This window comes from Episyrphus balteatus, chromosome 2, assembly GCF_945859705.1.
Source record: "Episyrphus balteatus chromosome 2, idEpiBalt1.1, whole genome shotgun sequence".
NCBI classification, from domain to species: Eukaryota; Metazoa; Arthropoda; class Insecta; order Diptera; family Syrphidae; genus Episyrphus; species Episyrphus balteatus.
This window is the reverse complement of record NC_079135.1, coordinates 110,948,881-110,961,697: the sequence shown is the minus strand read 5'-3', so window position 1 is coordinate 110,961,697 and position 12,817 is coordinate 110,948,881. Positions and strand designations below refer to the sequence as shown.

The 12,817-nt window shown below is 31.6% G+C and overlaps 1 protein-coding gene and 1 long non-coding RNA gene across 5 annotated transcripts; one reads left to right on the top strand and one right to left on the bottom strand.

Annotated features, from left to right (window-relative positions):
• Positions 1-1,420: 1,420 nt before the first annotated feature.
• Positions 1,421-3,850, top strand: LOC129911246 (uncharacterized). 4 transcript variants are annotated; one of them, XR_008771619.1, is made up of 8 exons: positions 1,422-1,535; positions 1,629-1,768; positions 1,874-2,148; positions 2,207-2,694; positions 2,767-2,883; positions 2,941-3,352; positions 3,410-3,587; positions 3,643-3,850. It is a non-coding gene; the product is annotated as an uncharacterized LOC129911246 (long non-coding RNA). The 4 variants fall into 4 exon arrangements; XR_008771618.1 differs by having other exon boundaries at positions 1,629-1,784; XR_008771620.1 differs by having other exon boundaries at positions 1,421-1,535; positions 1,629-2,148; positions 2,746-2,883.
• Positions 3,851-3,869: 19 nt separating this feature from the next.
• LOC129911245 (TBC1 domain family member 31-like) lies at positions 3,870-5,515 on the bottom strand. Its single transcript, XM_055988974.1, has 3 exons — positions 5,382-5,515; positions 4,269-5,285; positions 3,870-4,203 (listed from the first exon to the last, which is right to left on the bottom strand). The coding sequence occupies exon 2, from the start codon at positions 5,192-5,194 to the stop codon at positions 4,316-4,318; it is 879 nt and encodes a 292-aa protein (XP_055844949.1). The 5' UTR covers positions 5,195-5,285; positions 5,382-5,515; the 3' UTR covers positions 3,870-4,203; positions 4,269-4,315.
• Positions 5,516-12,817: the final 7,302 nt, after the last annotated feature.

Genomic DNA, 12,817 nt, shown 5'->3' with positions numbered 1-12,817 from the left:
TACCGCACAAGAATGGTTTATGTTTTAATGGAATAATGAGGAAATAAAAGTTTAATTTTAATTTTTTTACTGGACGTAAAGTTATTTTCCAAGATGAAAATTTCGTTCGAGTGTTTATTGTTATGTAATTTTTGTAGGGCTAACAACTTTGTTGATTTCTTAGAGAAAGTTGTTTTTTTTTTGTTTTTCTTTTGGAAGATAAATGATATTTAAGTTGCAAACTGGGGCAATTATGAGAGCATTCGGGGATTTGGGTGAATATAAAATTTAAAAGAGGGACGGTATTGTAATTGAATATTTATTTGACTTTTTAGTTTTTTTTTTTTAAATTCTAAATATGAATTAAATGAGTTTTTGAAGGTTCTTTTAAGTAAGATTTGTTTCATAAATAGAAAAATTAACACTATCTATCTCATTCTAAGGATGTTGACTCACACAGTAAAAAAAAACTATTTTTTATAAGTTTTGAGCTCGAAAGTCATGGGACGCTTATTTCGGGAGATATGACCGACCGGTTTAAAAATTGTTTATGGTGATTTGGAGTAACCAATGGATATCGGCTCAGGGAGCACAAAAATGTATTTTTTCTAAGTTTAGGACATTGATTATACAAGCAGCATCACTGCAAATATTAAAAAGCCATACACAAACCCCTTCACGCAGTTTTGTATTAAGAGAATTTTACATGAATGGTGTGTTTTGAATCTTAGATCAAATTTATTCACTCTCCATTTTATTTAAAGTGTCTATTAAAAAGGTGATATCTGTCAAATCCATACATATTTTAAAATATCCCGTTTTAAATGGAGTGGCAGAGGGTTTACGTTGATTCCAGCTTGGAGCTATCGAATCTTGGAACTTGTTTTTGCCGAGAGTCTCTCACTGTCGATAATGTGAAAGCGGAGTATTTTTGCTAATAATACACCTCAAACGAAGCAGTCATCCCTCGACACATTCAGAGCACAGTCAAACCAGGCCGAACAGAGTGTTCACCATATATAAGGACCTACACTCATAGAGTGTACAGTAATACGAAACAATCTGTAGACTCTTTAGACCCAGAGTATGCCGTTACCTGAAGATATTTTTTTATTTTTATAATTCCCATTATGTTTGCATCATATACAAATTTAGCATGAAATGTATGGAAAAGCTTACAGCCTAACAACTTTAATTGTGAAGTTATCCGTATTTTTCCTTGTCATGTGAATCGGTCTACCCATTTTTTTCCCTGTTCTTCTTAAAGGCCCAATTTACCTTTCTGTTAGTGAGATTTGGGCTATAGCGATGTTTCCGATACTAAACATTTATTAAAGTCTTTGGGACTAAACTCTAATTTCCTTAGCAAGCAGCACCAATAACATTGACCTATTATATATGGACTGCCAGGACCAGGTTCAAGCTATGGTGGCGCCCCTTGGTAGGGTAGCGGGAAATAGTAATTTGACACCTAGTTTTGTGACTTTTGCTTGTCAAAAAAAAAAAAAAACAATTTAATTGTTTGCAAAAATTTTATGTTTCCCAAGAATAAAAAGGTAACAAAAAATTAAAAATATATTAATATATTCTTTTCACAATTTTATTCCAAGTTTTATAATTTAAATTTTTATTCTATTCTTTCATTTCAGAAAACCATTTGACAAAAATGGACAATCTCCTTGAAAAAAAAAAACAATCGATTGCCCTTACTGCTAGCCATAAATTCACTTCCTTGCATTCCAGAAGAAGGAAGAATAAATTCAATAATTATTCCCTCAGCAGACCTATGGTGCAGAATGTGAAGAGTACCTACTTCAAAATAGTTTTCTCCACATCATGTTTTTTAACTTGCATTCTCCTTTAAATATTTTTCATTTTTTTACTTGAATTTCAGTTAAAAAGGAAACTTTCTTTGAATGTTCAGCTGGCATAGCTCATAAGTCATAACAAAATTGTTACCAAACTAGAAGCTGGCATGACTAAGCCCAATAAACAAACAATCTTGCCTATGTCAAAAATCAATGCTCTCTTCGTTAACCTCCCTGTGAGCAAAATCAAAGGTCTTGGGCTTTGATGTCTGTGAAAGACTAAAGAAGAATCAAGAATCTTGGAAATTTGTTGAATTTTTCTGAAGTTGAACTTTAAGAGGAAACTCGTCGGAAAAAATAGGTAAGTCATAATTTCTGAGATTCTCTTATAAAAATCCAAAATTCATTCCCTCTATTAGATTATGGTTGCACTTTATGTTCTCGCTTTTACTCGAAAAGCATTGGTTGCTGTAAAAAATTCAAATTTCGGATGGATTTATTCTATTCTGCGACTTTCTTCTTTTCCAATTAAATTAAATATTCGTGGGAGCTCATAGCGAACAGCACCTTGTTTATTCAACCAAGTAAATCACATCGTCCTCTTTCCGGAACAATGTCGTCTAGTGGAAGATTTCTAAAAAATAGGGAAGTTCAAAATATTTTCTGTATCGAAATGAAAAAACCGATCCTGGATTCATCGACGAAAAAATTCTACTAATTATATCACAAAACCTGCACCGACTACATTAAGCAAATTGTTTTATTCCTACTCTTAAAAAAATCTTCATCCACCAATTCATTCATTAATTGTAAAACATTTTATTCCCATCGATTATTTTGTAGAACTGGAAGAAAATCATCAAGAAATTCAAGAAATATCTTCTCAGCTAGAAACTATTCGGAAGCTGTGAGTATACATAAGTTAAAATCAAAAAATTAAAAAAAAAATAAATATAAGATAATCTTAAATTTTTTTTAGAAACCTAAGTTTTATGGAAAAATTTATTAAAGACAAAGCTAAATCGAGGGCCACCCATTCGATGATTGATAATCTTGACATCATTAAAATGCACATTGTCAGTATTTCGGATATGAAGTAATAATTTTAAAATTTGTATTTAAAAATTTAGTCTCTAAACAAATTTATTTTCAGAAAAGAAACTCGAGAATTAGAAATGATTAACAATCATCACTTTAATTGCACTAACAAAACTATTCTAAATGATGCAGAAACAACGTTCTCAGCAACAAATGGAGCTTATTCTTTATGAAAATACAAAAGAAAAACTCAACCGAGCCTACAAGAGACTTGAGAATGTTAAAATGCTTACAAAAACTGTATCCGATGCACTTACGAATGCCGAACTCATATGGATAACTACACAATTGGATTTGGAAAAAAATCGTAACCGATTTAGTAACTCGGATGAATTAAATATGCAATGAAAATGTACAAAAGCTTGTTTGTATGAATATGAAAAGTTTGGAAGGCTTTTGAAATATGCTTTGAATGCATTGATAAATAAGAAACCTTATACGTCTGTTTTAGATTTAATCAATGAACTGTAAGTTTTCAATAATACTCGTATTTTGTATGATAAGCTTTAAAATGATATTTTTAGCAATCGAATTGAGAACATCTTGAAGCCTTATGTGTATGAAAGTCCTGTTAAATTGGCCATGTTCGAACAAATAAACTTACTCAAACCAATTTTCAATGCAAAAATGAATAAGAAACATTTTGAAATTGATTTTCGGCATTTGCGTTCTCAATTCCAGGAGAATATTCATGAAAAAATGGTACATTTTTTAATTTTGTTTAGACCATAAACTTTAAATTAATAATTTGTTTCAGAGCAATGATGCCTTGTTGCACAATGGTCAGTTGCTTTGGATTTGGTTTCTAACTGAACCAAAAAAATTACTAGATGCCGTTGCTGAGGTTCGAAAAGCAGCTTTTAAAGTACCAGTAATGACGGGAGTCAAATCACTTGGGGGTACAAAGAGAAAAGGAGGAGAATCAAGTATACCTTGAAATGTTATTGTAATATTTATTTATTTTTTTTAATAAAAGCTAGTTAATATAATAAATTGGAACTTACAATTTTTAGAATATTTCAATCATTTTTAAAGCATTTAATTAAGGGCTCAAATTTTGTATGACTTTGTTTTAAAAATATGTTTTTGTATTCTAATATTTTTTTGAAATATACAATTTAAAAGATATATAAATAAAATAAAAAATGCATGTTAAAAAAAAATTATATTTAAATCAGGAGCGCCATCGTTATGATTCGCATTTGAGTGCAGATTGAAATTCTCGTTCTAGATCTCTAATTGAAGATTCCACTTCACTTAAACCACGAGCCGATAACTTTCCATCATCTACTTGACTTTTTACATCATCTCGAAGTATCTTCAAATAAAAAAAGTTTATAGTTAAACTTAAAATCATGAAATTATATAGGTATAAATAATTACAAGTTCTAAGTCATTCTTAAGTTTTTTCTTTCCGTCATTGATTTTGTTTATCGTATTTCTAAACTATTCCTCATTGGTTGGTAATCGGCTTCACTTAAAATATCATCAATTTCATATTTATGTGAAATTAATTCCAAGTCCTGATCTTTGATGTGTTCTTCGGCTAATGTTAACTCGATTTCCATTGCCTCTTCATCTAGAATCTCAGAGAATCCATTTGATATAATCGACCAAGCATATTCTTTCGCTGTAACTTGAGTTTTGGAATAGAATTTCACCAACTGAGGATCAAAGTGATTTAGGATATTTTCACACATTCCCAAATAGTTTTGGGGCTCCAATGGATGAAACTCAAACCACAACTGGCATTGATTCGTTAGAATTGTAGCAATAATTTCAAAGCAAACAGTAAGACTGTTGGAGAAAATCTTCACAAATGGAAAGATGAATTCCGGGACAAAGTCACTTATGCCAAAGATCTTCGACCAATGACCAAGACATGAGAAAATTTTTATGAGATAACGCCTGGCTGTTGAATCTTTCAACTTTAGGCTGGCATTTAATGCAACAGCTGTTGAGTGAGTTCCCATTTTGACTATTTCTGAAAATTTTGACTTGTTGCAGGGTACATCGAGGAGAGCAGCCCAAATGAGCAACCGATATTTACTTGGATAGTGTCCGTATTCATTGTCAAAACAATTCACCGACAGAGCTTTTGGTTGGAACACGGCAGTTTGGCGTAGCATTTGAACACAGTTCTGGGCTGATTTAAGACAGTCAATCAATGCGCTAACATTATAAATGTTGCCCTCTCCTGTGTGCCTTATCGTGCTTAGGAACTCTTTATCTTTGGATAGAGCAACCCTAAAACAGTCTGTGGGCTCTATTATCGACATCAATCGTCTGGCAAAAAAGTATGTTGTCATTATTTTTGGGAAAGATCCAGGAGCTGTCTAGTTTGCGGGGCATTTGGCCCTTCTTCCATCCAACACGATTCCATAGGTGATAAATTTGCATCTGAAAAAAAAAACAAAAAGGAAAAAATTATTTGGGCTGAACGATTTAATTCTAATTTTTAATAACTTTCAAATATTAATGAATTTAAATAAAAACCTTTTTCCATAATGATTCATTGCACATTTTTCTTAGCACAAACATTTTAAAATACATACTTTTTTTCTGAAAACTGAAAGAATTCTTCGTTCTTCCAATACGTCAAAAAGTAGACTTCAAAAAAGACAGATGCTACTGATTTGTACAGCAAACAAAATGTAGATGGCCATAGTTTCTATGCATAAAAATGGTAGTTCAAGCGATCTGCCGGAAGATGTCGCTACGCTAACTGAGTTCTATTTACCGCTTTCTTCCACAGGCGCTAGTAATGATTGAACCACGTTTTCAAAAATTTTGTATGGAAACGAGGAGGAACTGGCAGTCCATATATAATAGGTCAATGACCAATAATATAGTATAGAGCAAATATTTTTCGATTTAAGGAAAAATAAGTTTTATTGAATAACTTGGCCATTTTTGGTTTTTGACAAAAACAATTCAAGAAAAACTTGTAGAAAATTTTATTTCCTACACATTTTATCTTAAAAAATTTTTCTCTATGACCCATATTTTGAAGTTGAAAAGAATACCCTTTTTAAATTTTTTCGAGTCGCTTGATTTATTAAAGAGATATGACCAATTGTTTATAATTCTCTTTCTATGTTTATCTTTTATTATTAACTATGTTTATCTTTTATTATTAACAATTGGCCATATCTCTGGAATTAATCAACCGATTTGAAAAATTTGAAAAGGGTAAGACATCAGTCAGAACAAAATATTTTCTGATTTTGTTTAACCGATTTTAAGATTTTACCTTTTGTTTATAAAATTTTAGGAATTCGGAAAAAACAGCCAGACTCTCAAAAACATATTAAAAACACCCCCACATTACGTTTACCTTAAACTATATACTCAAAGATGGTATAAGGTTTATGACTTAAATCTTAAGGGAAATAGAATTTTCAAATTAACTTGAAAAATAAGGGTCAAAGAGAAAAATTTATTAAGAAAAAATATGTAGGAACTAAAATTTTCTACAAGTTTTGATTCGATAGTTTTTATCAAAAACAAAAAATGGCCGAGTTATTCAATAAGACTTGTTTTTCCTTAAATCCAACATGGCGGCTTTAGCTCAAGCTCGATTTTCCCGAAAAACTTTTAATTTAATTTAATTTAATTTTTTCCATTTCAGCTTTATTTTTGTACATCCCGACTGGGCTATCTCTGAACTTAAGAACCAAGTTACACTGCACTTCTAAAATGGAACTGCTTAAAAAGTTAAATCAACTATCACAAAGAAGATGCAAACATTCGTAAAAAAGGTGTCTACGAATCATCATGAGAATTCACAATCTTCTATCCATCGAAGAAGTTTTAAAAAGAACTGTTTAGGAATCCATAACATCCATTATACAAAGATGTAAGTGGCAGTAGATTGGACACATATGTAGGTACTTCGAAAAGGAAACAATTTCTTTCCAAACCAAGCTATAATGAAGCAGAAGCTTACTTCCGATCAGTACCTTAATTTACAAACCTAAAACGTCAATCATCGGCATCTTAGGCTATAAGCAATAACTAATGTCAACAATAATCTTATACTGTACCCCTGGACAATGAAAATCTGACAACGAACGCTTTCGAGACATACAGAATTCTTGTTAATTTTTATTTATATATCTGTGGCCACAACCAATAACCGCTTAAGTCGAAAAAGAAAACAAAATTTAAGTTTTACTATAATGCTCCGCATTTTTAATTTGCCTAAAAAACAACTCAATCTTTTCTTAACTCGATGTAGGTGGTTTTAATCTATCGTTTTTTTATAGTTAAAAGATTAAGAATAAATAGACTTTGAATTGGAAAGCATTATAAGACCACTGACAAATTTTTGTTATTGGTTGTAGCCACAGTTAAACAGTAACCTCTGAACGTATAGTACAAACATACAAACATGCTTAAAGTAACATGGAATTGATCTCACTCGTCTCATTTTAATAAAACTATACTTTTTCTAAAGCATTTTTGTGTGCTGATTCCGAATCCGAAGTCAAAATTGGCCTAGCAGCTCACGTTTTTTTTTTAGATATTCCCGTTAGAAAATCTCGGAAACCCATTTTTTTTGCTGTTTTTGAAGCAATATTTTGGCGTAATGTAAACTTTTTCAACCAAACTTGTCACGGTTTATAAAAGAAGTAAGTTAAGTAGGTTTGGCATATAGAAACTGATCATTAAGAATTCATATTTCTTTCTTCCAAGAACAAAAGTATACTTTTCTAATAGATTTTTGTATGCTGATTTTGAATCCGAATTCAAAAAATTTCGATCAGCTCCCGTTTTTGAGATATATGTAGTAGTTTTTTTTTTAGATTTTCTAAACAAAAACTTGATTTTTTGATTCTCTAACGCGTATATTTCAAAATTCTGACGTGCTAGATTTTTTGACTTCGGATTCGAACTCAACACATCAAAAACCTTAAGAAAAGTATATACTTTTGTTCCTAGGAGAAACTAATTTTAAGCTTTAGGAGGTTTATCACAGATAAGATAATTTCAAATAGAAAAATAGTATATAAAATTACAATGTATAAATGTATTTTATTATAGTTTTCTTTACATATTTTTATATATAACGGGCGTTGAGATTTTACATTTTCTTTAATTAAGGTGTTTTCTTTACGTAAGATTTACTAAAAACTGCAGGATTTCAATATTTTTGCTGTTTTTTGTCAATAAGTATTTTAAAATGTGTGTAAACTTTAATTAATAAATACAAATTTGGTGTCATTTGATAGATCATGTTATGAGAAATAAGTCCTCCAAATTTGAGCTCAATACGAATATTAGTTTTATTTTTGTACTAGGTCAACCGAATCTAAAAGGGTTATTTTCAACAAACTACTTTTTCAGATATAATTAAAAAAAAAAAAAGGTACGTGTTAGAATTTTTCTGAAACCAGATTTAGATTCAGGAAAGTCAAATACTTTCAAAAAATTATTTGAAGGAGAAAAAAAGATAAATTTTGCAGACCAGTGTCTTTAAATGGCATTTTTTGCCATTTCAGTTATCATGGCAAACACAACAGATATACATATTCCCTCATAACTTTTTATCTACTTGTCATTATTTAACAAATAGGAAAAGCACCTAACGTTCTTAAATACCGGATCCTTTAGAGGCAAAGCTAGGAAGTCATAAGTGTATAAAGGTTTAAAAAACACCCCAATATCGATGAAACTTTTAGGTTTCGTTGTTGATTAATGAAAGATTTTTATCTTTTAGATTACCTATTGAATTTGCTTTATTCTTTTCAAACCTAAAATTATTATAATAAAAAACACTATTAATTTCCAAGTGACAGCACCATTTTCTTTTTCACTAACTTTCCTATAGACCTTCCACAAAAATTTTGACTTCTCTCTTATTTATCTTTAAAAATCTCTGTTTTATTTAAAAATCAATTTCATGCACATTCTTCGCTCGTCATCTGCTTTTAAAACTTTCTTCCCAATAAGTTTCAATTAAAATTCTTTTCCCAAAAAAAAAAAGTAAAATAAAACTCATGCTTCAACAACAACAAAAAATTCAGCTCCAAAAGCTTCTTAAACTCTTTTTTATCTCTTTTTTTGCAAATCAACTTTTGGTTTCTGAACACAAAATATAGGACGAAAAATTGATTTTCAATATTTTGCCTCAAAAATCCCATTTACTTGGGATTTTATTTTCTTCTTCTTCTCTTTTTTGGAGACTTCAAGTGCCACTTTGTCTAGAAATACACACAACCCTACGACTTCTGGTATAAAATCCTTTTCGAAAGTTCTTCCAACTTTTCTTGCATCGCTAATTTTGTCAAACTTTATCATCATCACCCTCATTCTATTATCATTATCGCTCTTCAATGGCATCACACCGTTTTACGTTTTTAGTCGCAGCTTTGCTTATAAACTTGTTGTTGTTGTTATTGTCCTGACATATTCTTGTTCATTATTGGCAAAAAAAAAAAGAAGACGAAGACCAAATTTTCCTTGCATTTTTTCTTTTCTTGTCTTCGTGTCAGGAGCGTGTCTTTCTTATAGTATTTTGTCTCAAAGATGACGAAGATATTTTTCACTCAGTTGGTTTATAAAGAAGAGGAAAAAAGGCAAAAACTTAATGGCTTTGAATTGCGACAAATAAGCTTTTCTCAGCCAGTTTAGTGTTGCCTCACAAAGTTGTCCTAGATGAGAGGCTATAAACACACACACACAATCACCCACTCTGTGACAAAAAAAAAAGGAAAAAATCGGTGAAAACAAATAATTAAACAGCAACTCTGGATACTTCTCCTCCCCCTCAGCCCCCATTTCTATTTCTGGACTTCTTATAGAAACAACAAAGATAAACCAACTAATGGCTACTAACAATTTAAGTTGTTCGCAATAGCATTATAATGGGTGTTGTTGTTGTTGTGTTTTGTTGACGTACTACAGACAGGATGCAAGAGAGAGAAGAGGAAGGAGTCCTTGAAAATTGATGACTATGTGTGAACTTTGCCAAACAACTTGTACTTTTGATGTGGAGAACAAATTTCCTTTTTTTTTTTGGTACCCTCGGGCCATAGGATAAACATGAGAGGGTCTTATGTTCATAATCCGATAAATATTGAACTGGTATCAGGATATTTAATAAAAGCTAAGCACTTTTACTTAGCTGGGAAATGGTAAGAGATACTCTCTCTCTCTCACTTTATGTATTCGACCTAAGTCAACAAATTGGTGACGACGGGGATGTAGGTACACGTAGAACAAGAAAAGAAGGCTTTAATGGTTTGTTTGGTTTTGGATTTGTGTAAGAGTAAAATATATTCTCAGGGTTTTAATGGGGGGTGCTAATTGAATGAAAGTTATCTAGGGTTTTGTTTGTGGATGGTTAGAGGCGATTTAACGAAAAGAATCAATTTTTGTTGCATAAGTCGATTTTGTATTAGATATTATACACGCGTTATAAATAGATTACTTACTTAGATACTTAAAGTAGCGCTCCGTAGCCAGTTCCATCTCTAGCTAGCTGTCTCCAGTGAACATCAAATTGGTTGAGGTTGTTCTTCACTTGAGCCACTTAAGATGAAATCTCCCATTTAGAAAATTTTTCACAATTTTTCGAAAAGTCATTGAGTCAGTTGTGCGAGGTGTTTTTATGAAGGCTATGCTTTTCGACTATACCGTACCCGCCGCCGATCTTAAATACTTTGATGGTGGTGCCGATGGCTCAGGGACATAAGACCCAGGGTCATAATGCCCACTTTTTATTTATGGAGGATATGTGTCACTCAAGTGGAGTGGAAAATGTTAGGTTTTGCATAACTTCACAAAAGCTTTGTCATGAACTTATGTCCCGAAAATGTGGTACATAAGGTCCAAAATTGAAAAATGTAGTTATGTTTCACCCAGGTGGGAAAAATTTCATAATTTGTGAATTATTTGTAAGTGGGACATAACGCCCACTTTTTATTTATGGAGGATATGTGTCACTCAAGTGGTGTGGAAAATGTTAGGTTTTGCATAACTTCACAAAAGCTTTGTCATGAACTTATGTCCCGAAAATGTGGTACATAAGGTCCAAAATTGAAAAATGTAGTTATGTTTCACCCAGGTGGAAAAAATTTCATAATTTGTGAATTATTTGTAAGTGGGACATAACGCCCACTTTTTATTTATGGAGCCACTCCAGTAGTTTTCAGTTAAAGCTGACTGTAAAAAGGCCTCCATATCTTCGTCAATACCGAGGGTAAATTAACGTACTCTAGTCCAAGTACAATAGCCAAGAGTCCTCAACTTGAGATCAATCTTCACTTTAATCATATAGTATCCGTTTCGTAAGCGGGATTTCTGTAGCTATAGAGAAGGCCAACCATCGTAACCTACGCTGACTATAATCTCGTAAAGGCCCTAACTACAAAATTTTCGATTTTGATTCTTATTGCATATTTGGAGTTAAGGCATTGTCTCCGATTTATTCTCATTTATTTTTTTAGTCTAGGTCTTCGAATAAGTCAGGAAATTTCAAATATTTTTTTTTTTTCCATTTTTATATGCAATTTCCCTCTATAACTCAGAAGTATGAAAAATGTAGTTAGGGCCTTTACGTGATTATGGGCAGTATGAGTATTCTAAGAAAAGCTAGAAGCTTCGCACTTTCAATTTTGGCTCATTCATTCATGAGTATTCACTGTTTTTTAATTAGTTGTTGCATTTTTGTAGTCTTCTTTTAACATTGTTCGAACTCGAACAGTCTTCAGTCTGATTAAAGTTTATAGAACAATTAGAACACAACTGTAATTGATTCATTGCATTTAAGTATCAATTATAACTAACTCCTGTCACAAAGCATTGAAATACAATACAAGTGATTCAAAATCCAACAGAGCGATACGTTTTTGAGTATATTTCAACAATCAACTGAAAGGTTAATATACCATCCTTATACTGAGTTCAGTATTTAGTTAGCCACTTATCTTCCGCCTCTAATATCACAGTAGGCAATCAAAACTCGCTGTTAACACAAAACAAAGCCAATTAAATTCAAATTGAAAAACATAGGTACATTTTTAAACTACACACTGACAAAGCATACTCACTCACTAAAGTACTCTGATTTCAAATTGTTTCTTAATTTTGTAACAAAACGCAAAAAAAAAAAACAAAAAAAAATAATAAATGTTACTTAAAGCTTTCCGCTAACATAGTCACACAGTGAGTGGTGGAAACCTTTGACCTATCTAAAAGAGAGTGCAAATCCAAACAAAAATACAACACCCTCTTTAAAATAATTGACTGAAGAGGCTTTAGTTTTATATTCTTTGTAACTCCTTTTAGCTGGGGGGATAGAAAGAGTGGAGAGAGAGAGGGGATTGTTGGGGATTTAGGGTTGCATACAACGTTTGAAACGTTGTATAAATATGTTGTGAATGTTTATGCGGTGGTATATACCTAACTAGATCTACACATGTGTATTATATTATTGCATGCGCTTATGATGATGGCTTTGGTTAGGCCCCTGAATGCACATGACTTTCCCTTTGTTTGCCATATTATGTGATTTTTTGTTACATTTCCTGCATATTTCTACAATATCTTTTTTTTATTTATTTTCATTTATCTCTTTATTTTTTTTTGAATGGTGGGTGCTTTGTAAGGGATTTGTATTGGATTGGAGGCAGATAAATTACCTTAGATAAATTTAATATAGTTTAGGGTACACCAAGTTCGTACATACTCCAAAACAATGTCATTAAAAAAATGTAGGGGTCTATTAGGGCTTACTTGGGTTTAAGTTGATCAAAGTAAACAACAAATCTTAATAATGAAATGGTTGAAAATAATAAAATGCACAACTAGGTTAAACGTATTTGCTATTATGGTCAAGATAATAAAGCTTTTTTAAACAAAACTCATAAGACTGAGAAATTCATTTTAAAGTTGTTTTAAAATTAAAAAAATCGAAGTTTTATGCC

Bases quoted from the DNA above. Each gene is read 5' to 3' on its own strand.
- LOC129911245 (XM_055988974.1), bottom strand. From the start codon at position 5,194: ATGACAACATACTTTTTTGCCAGACGATTGATGTCGATAATAGAGCCC.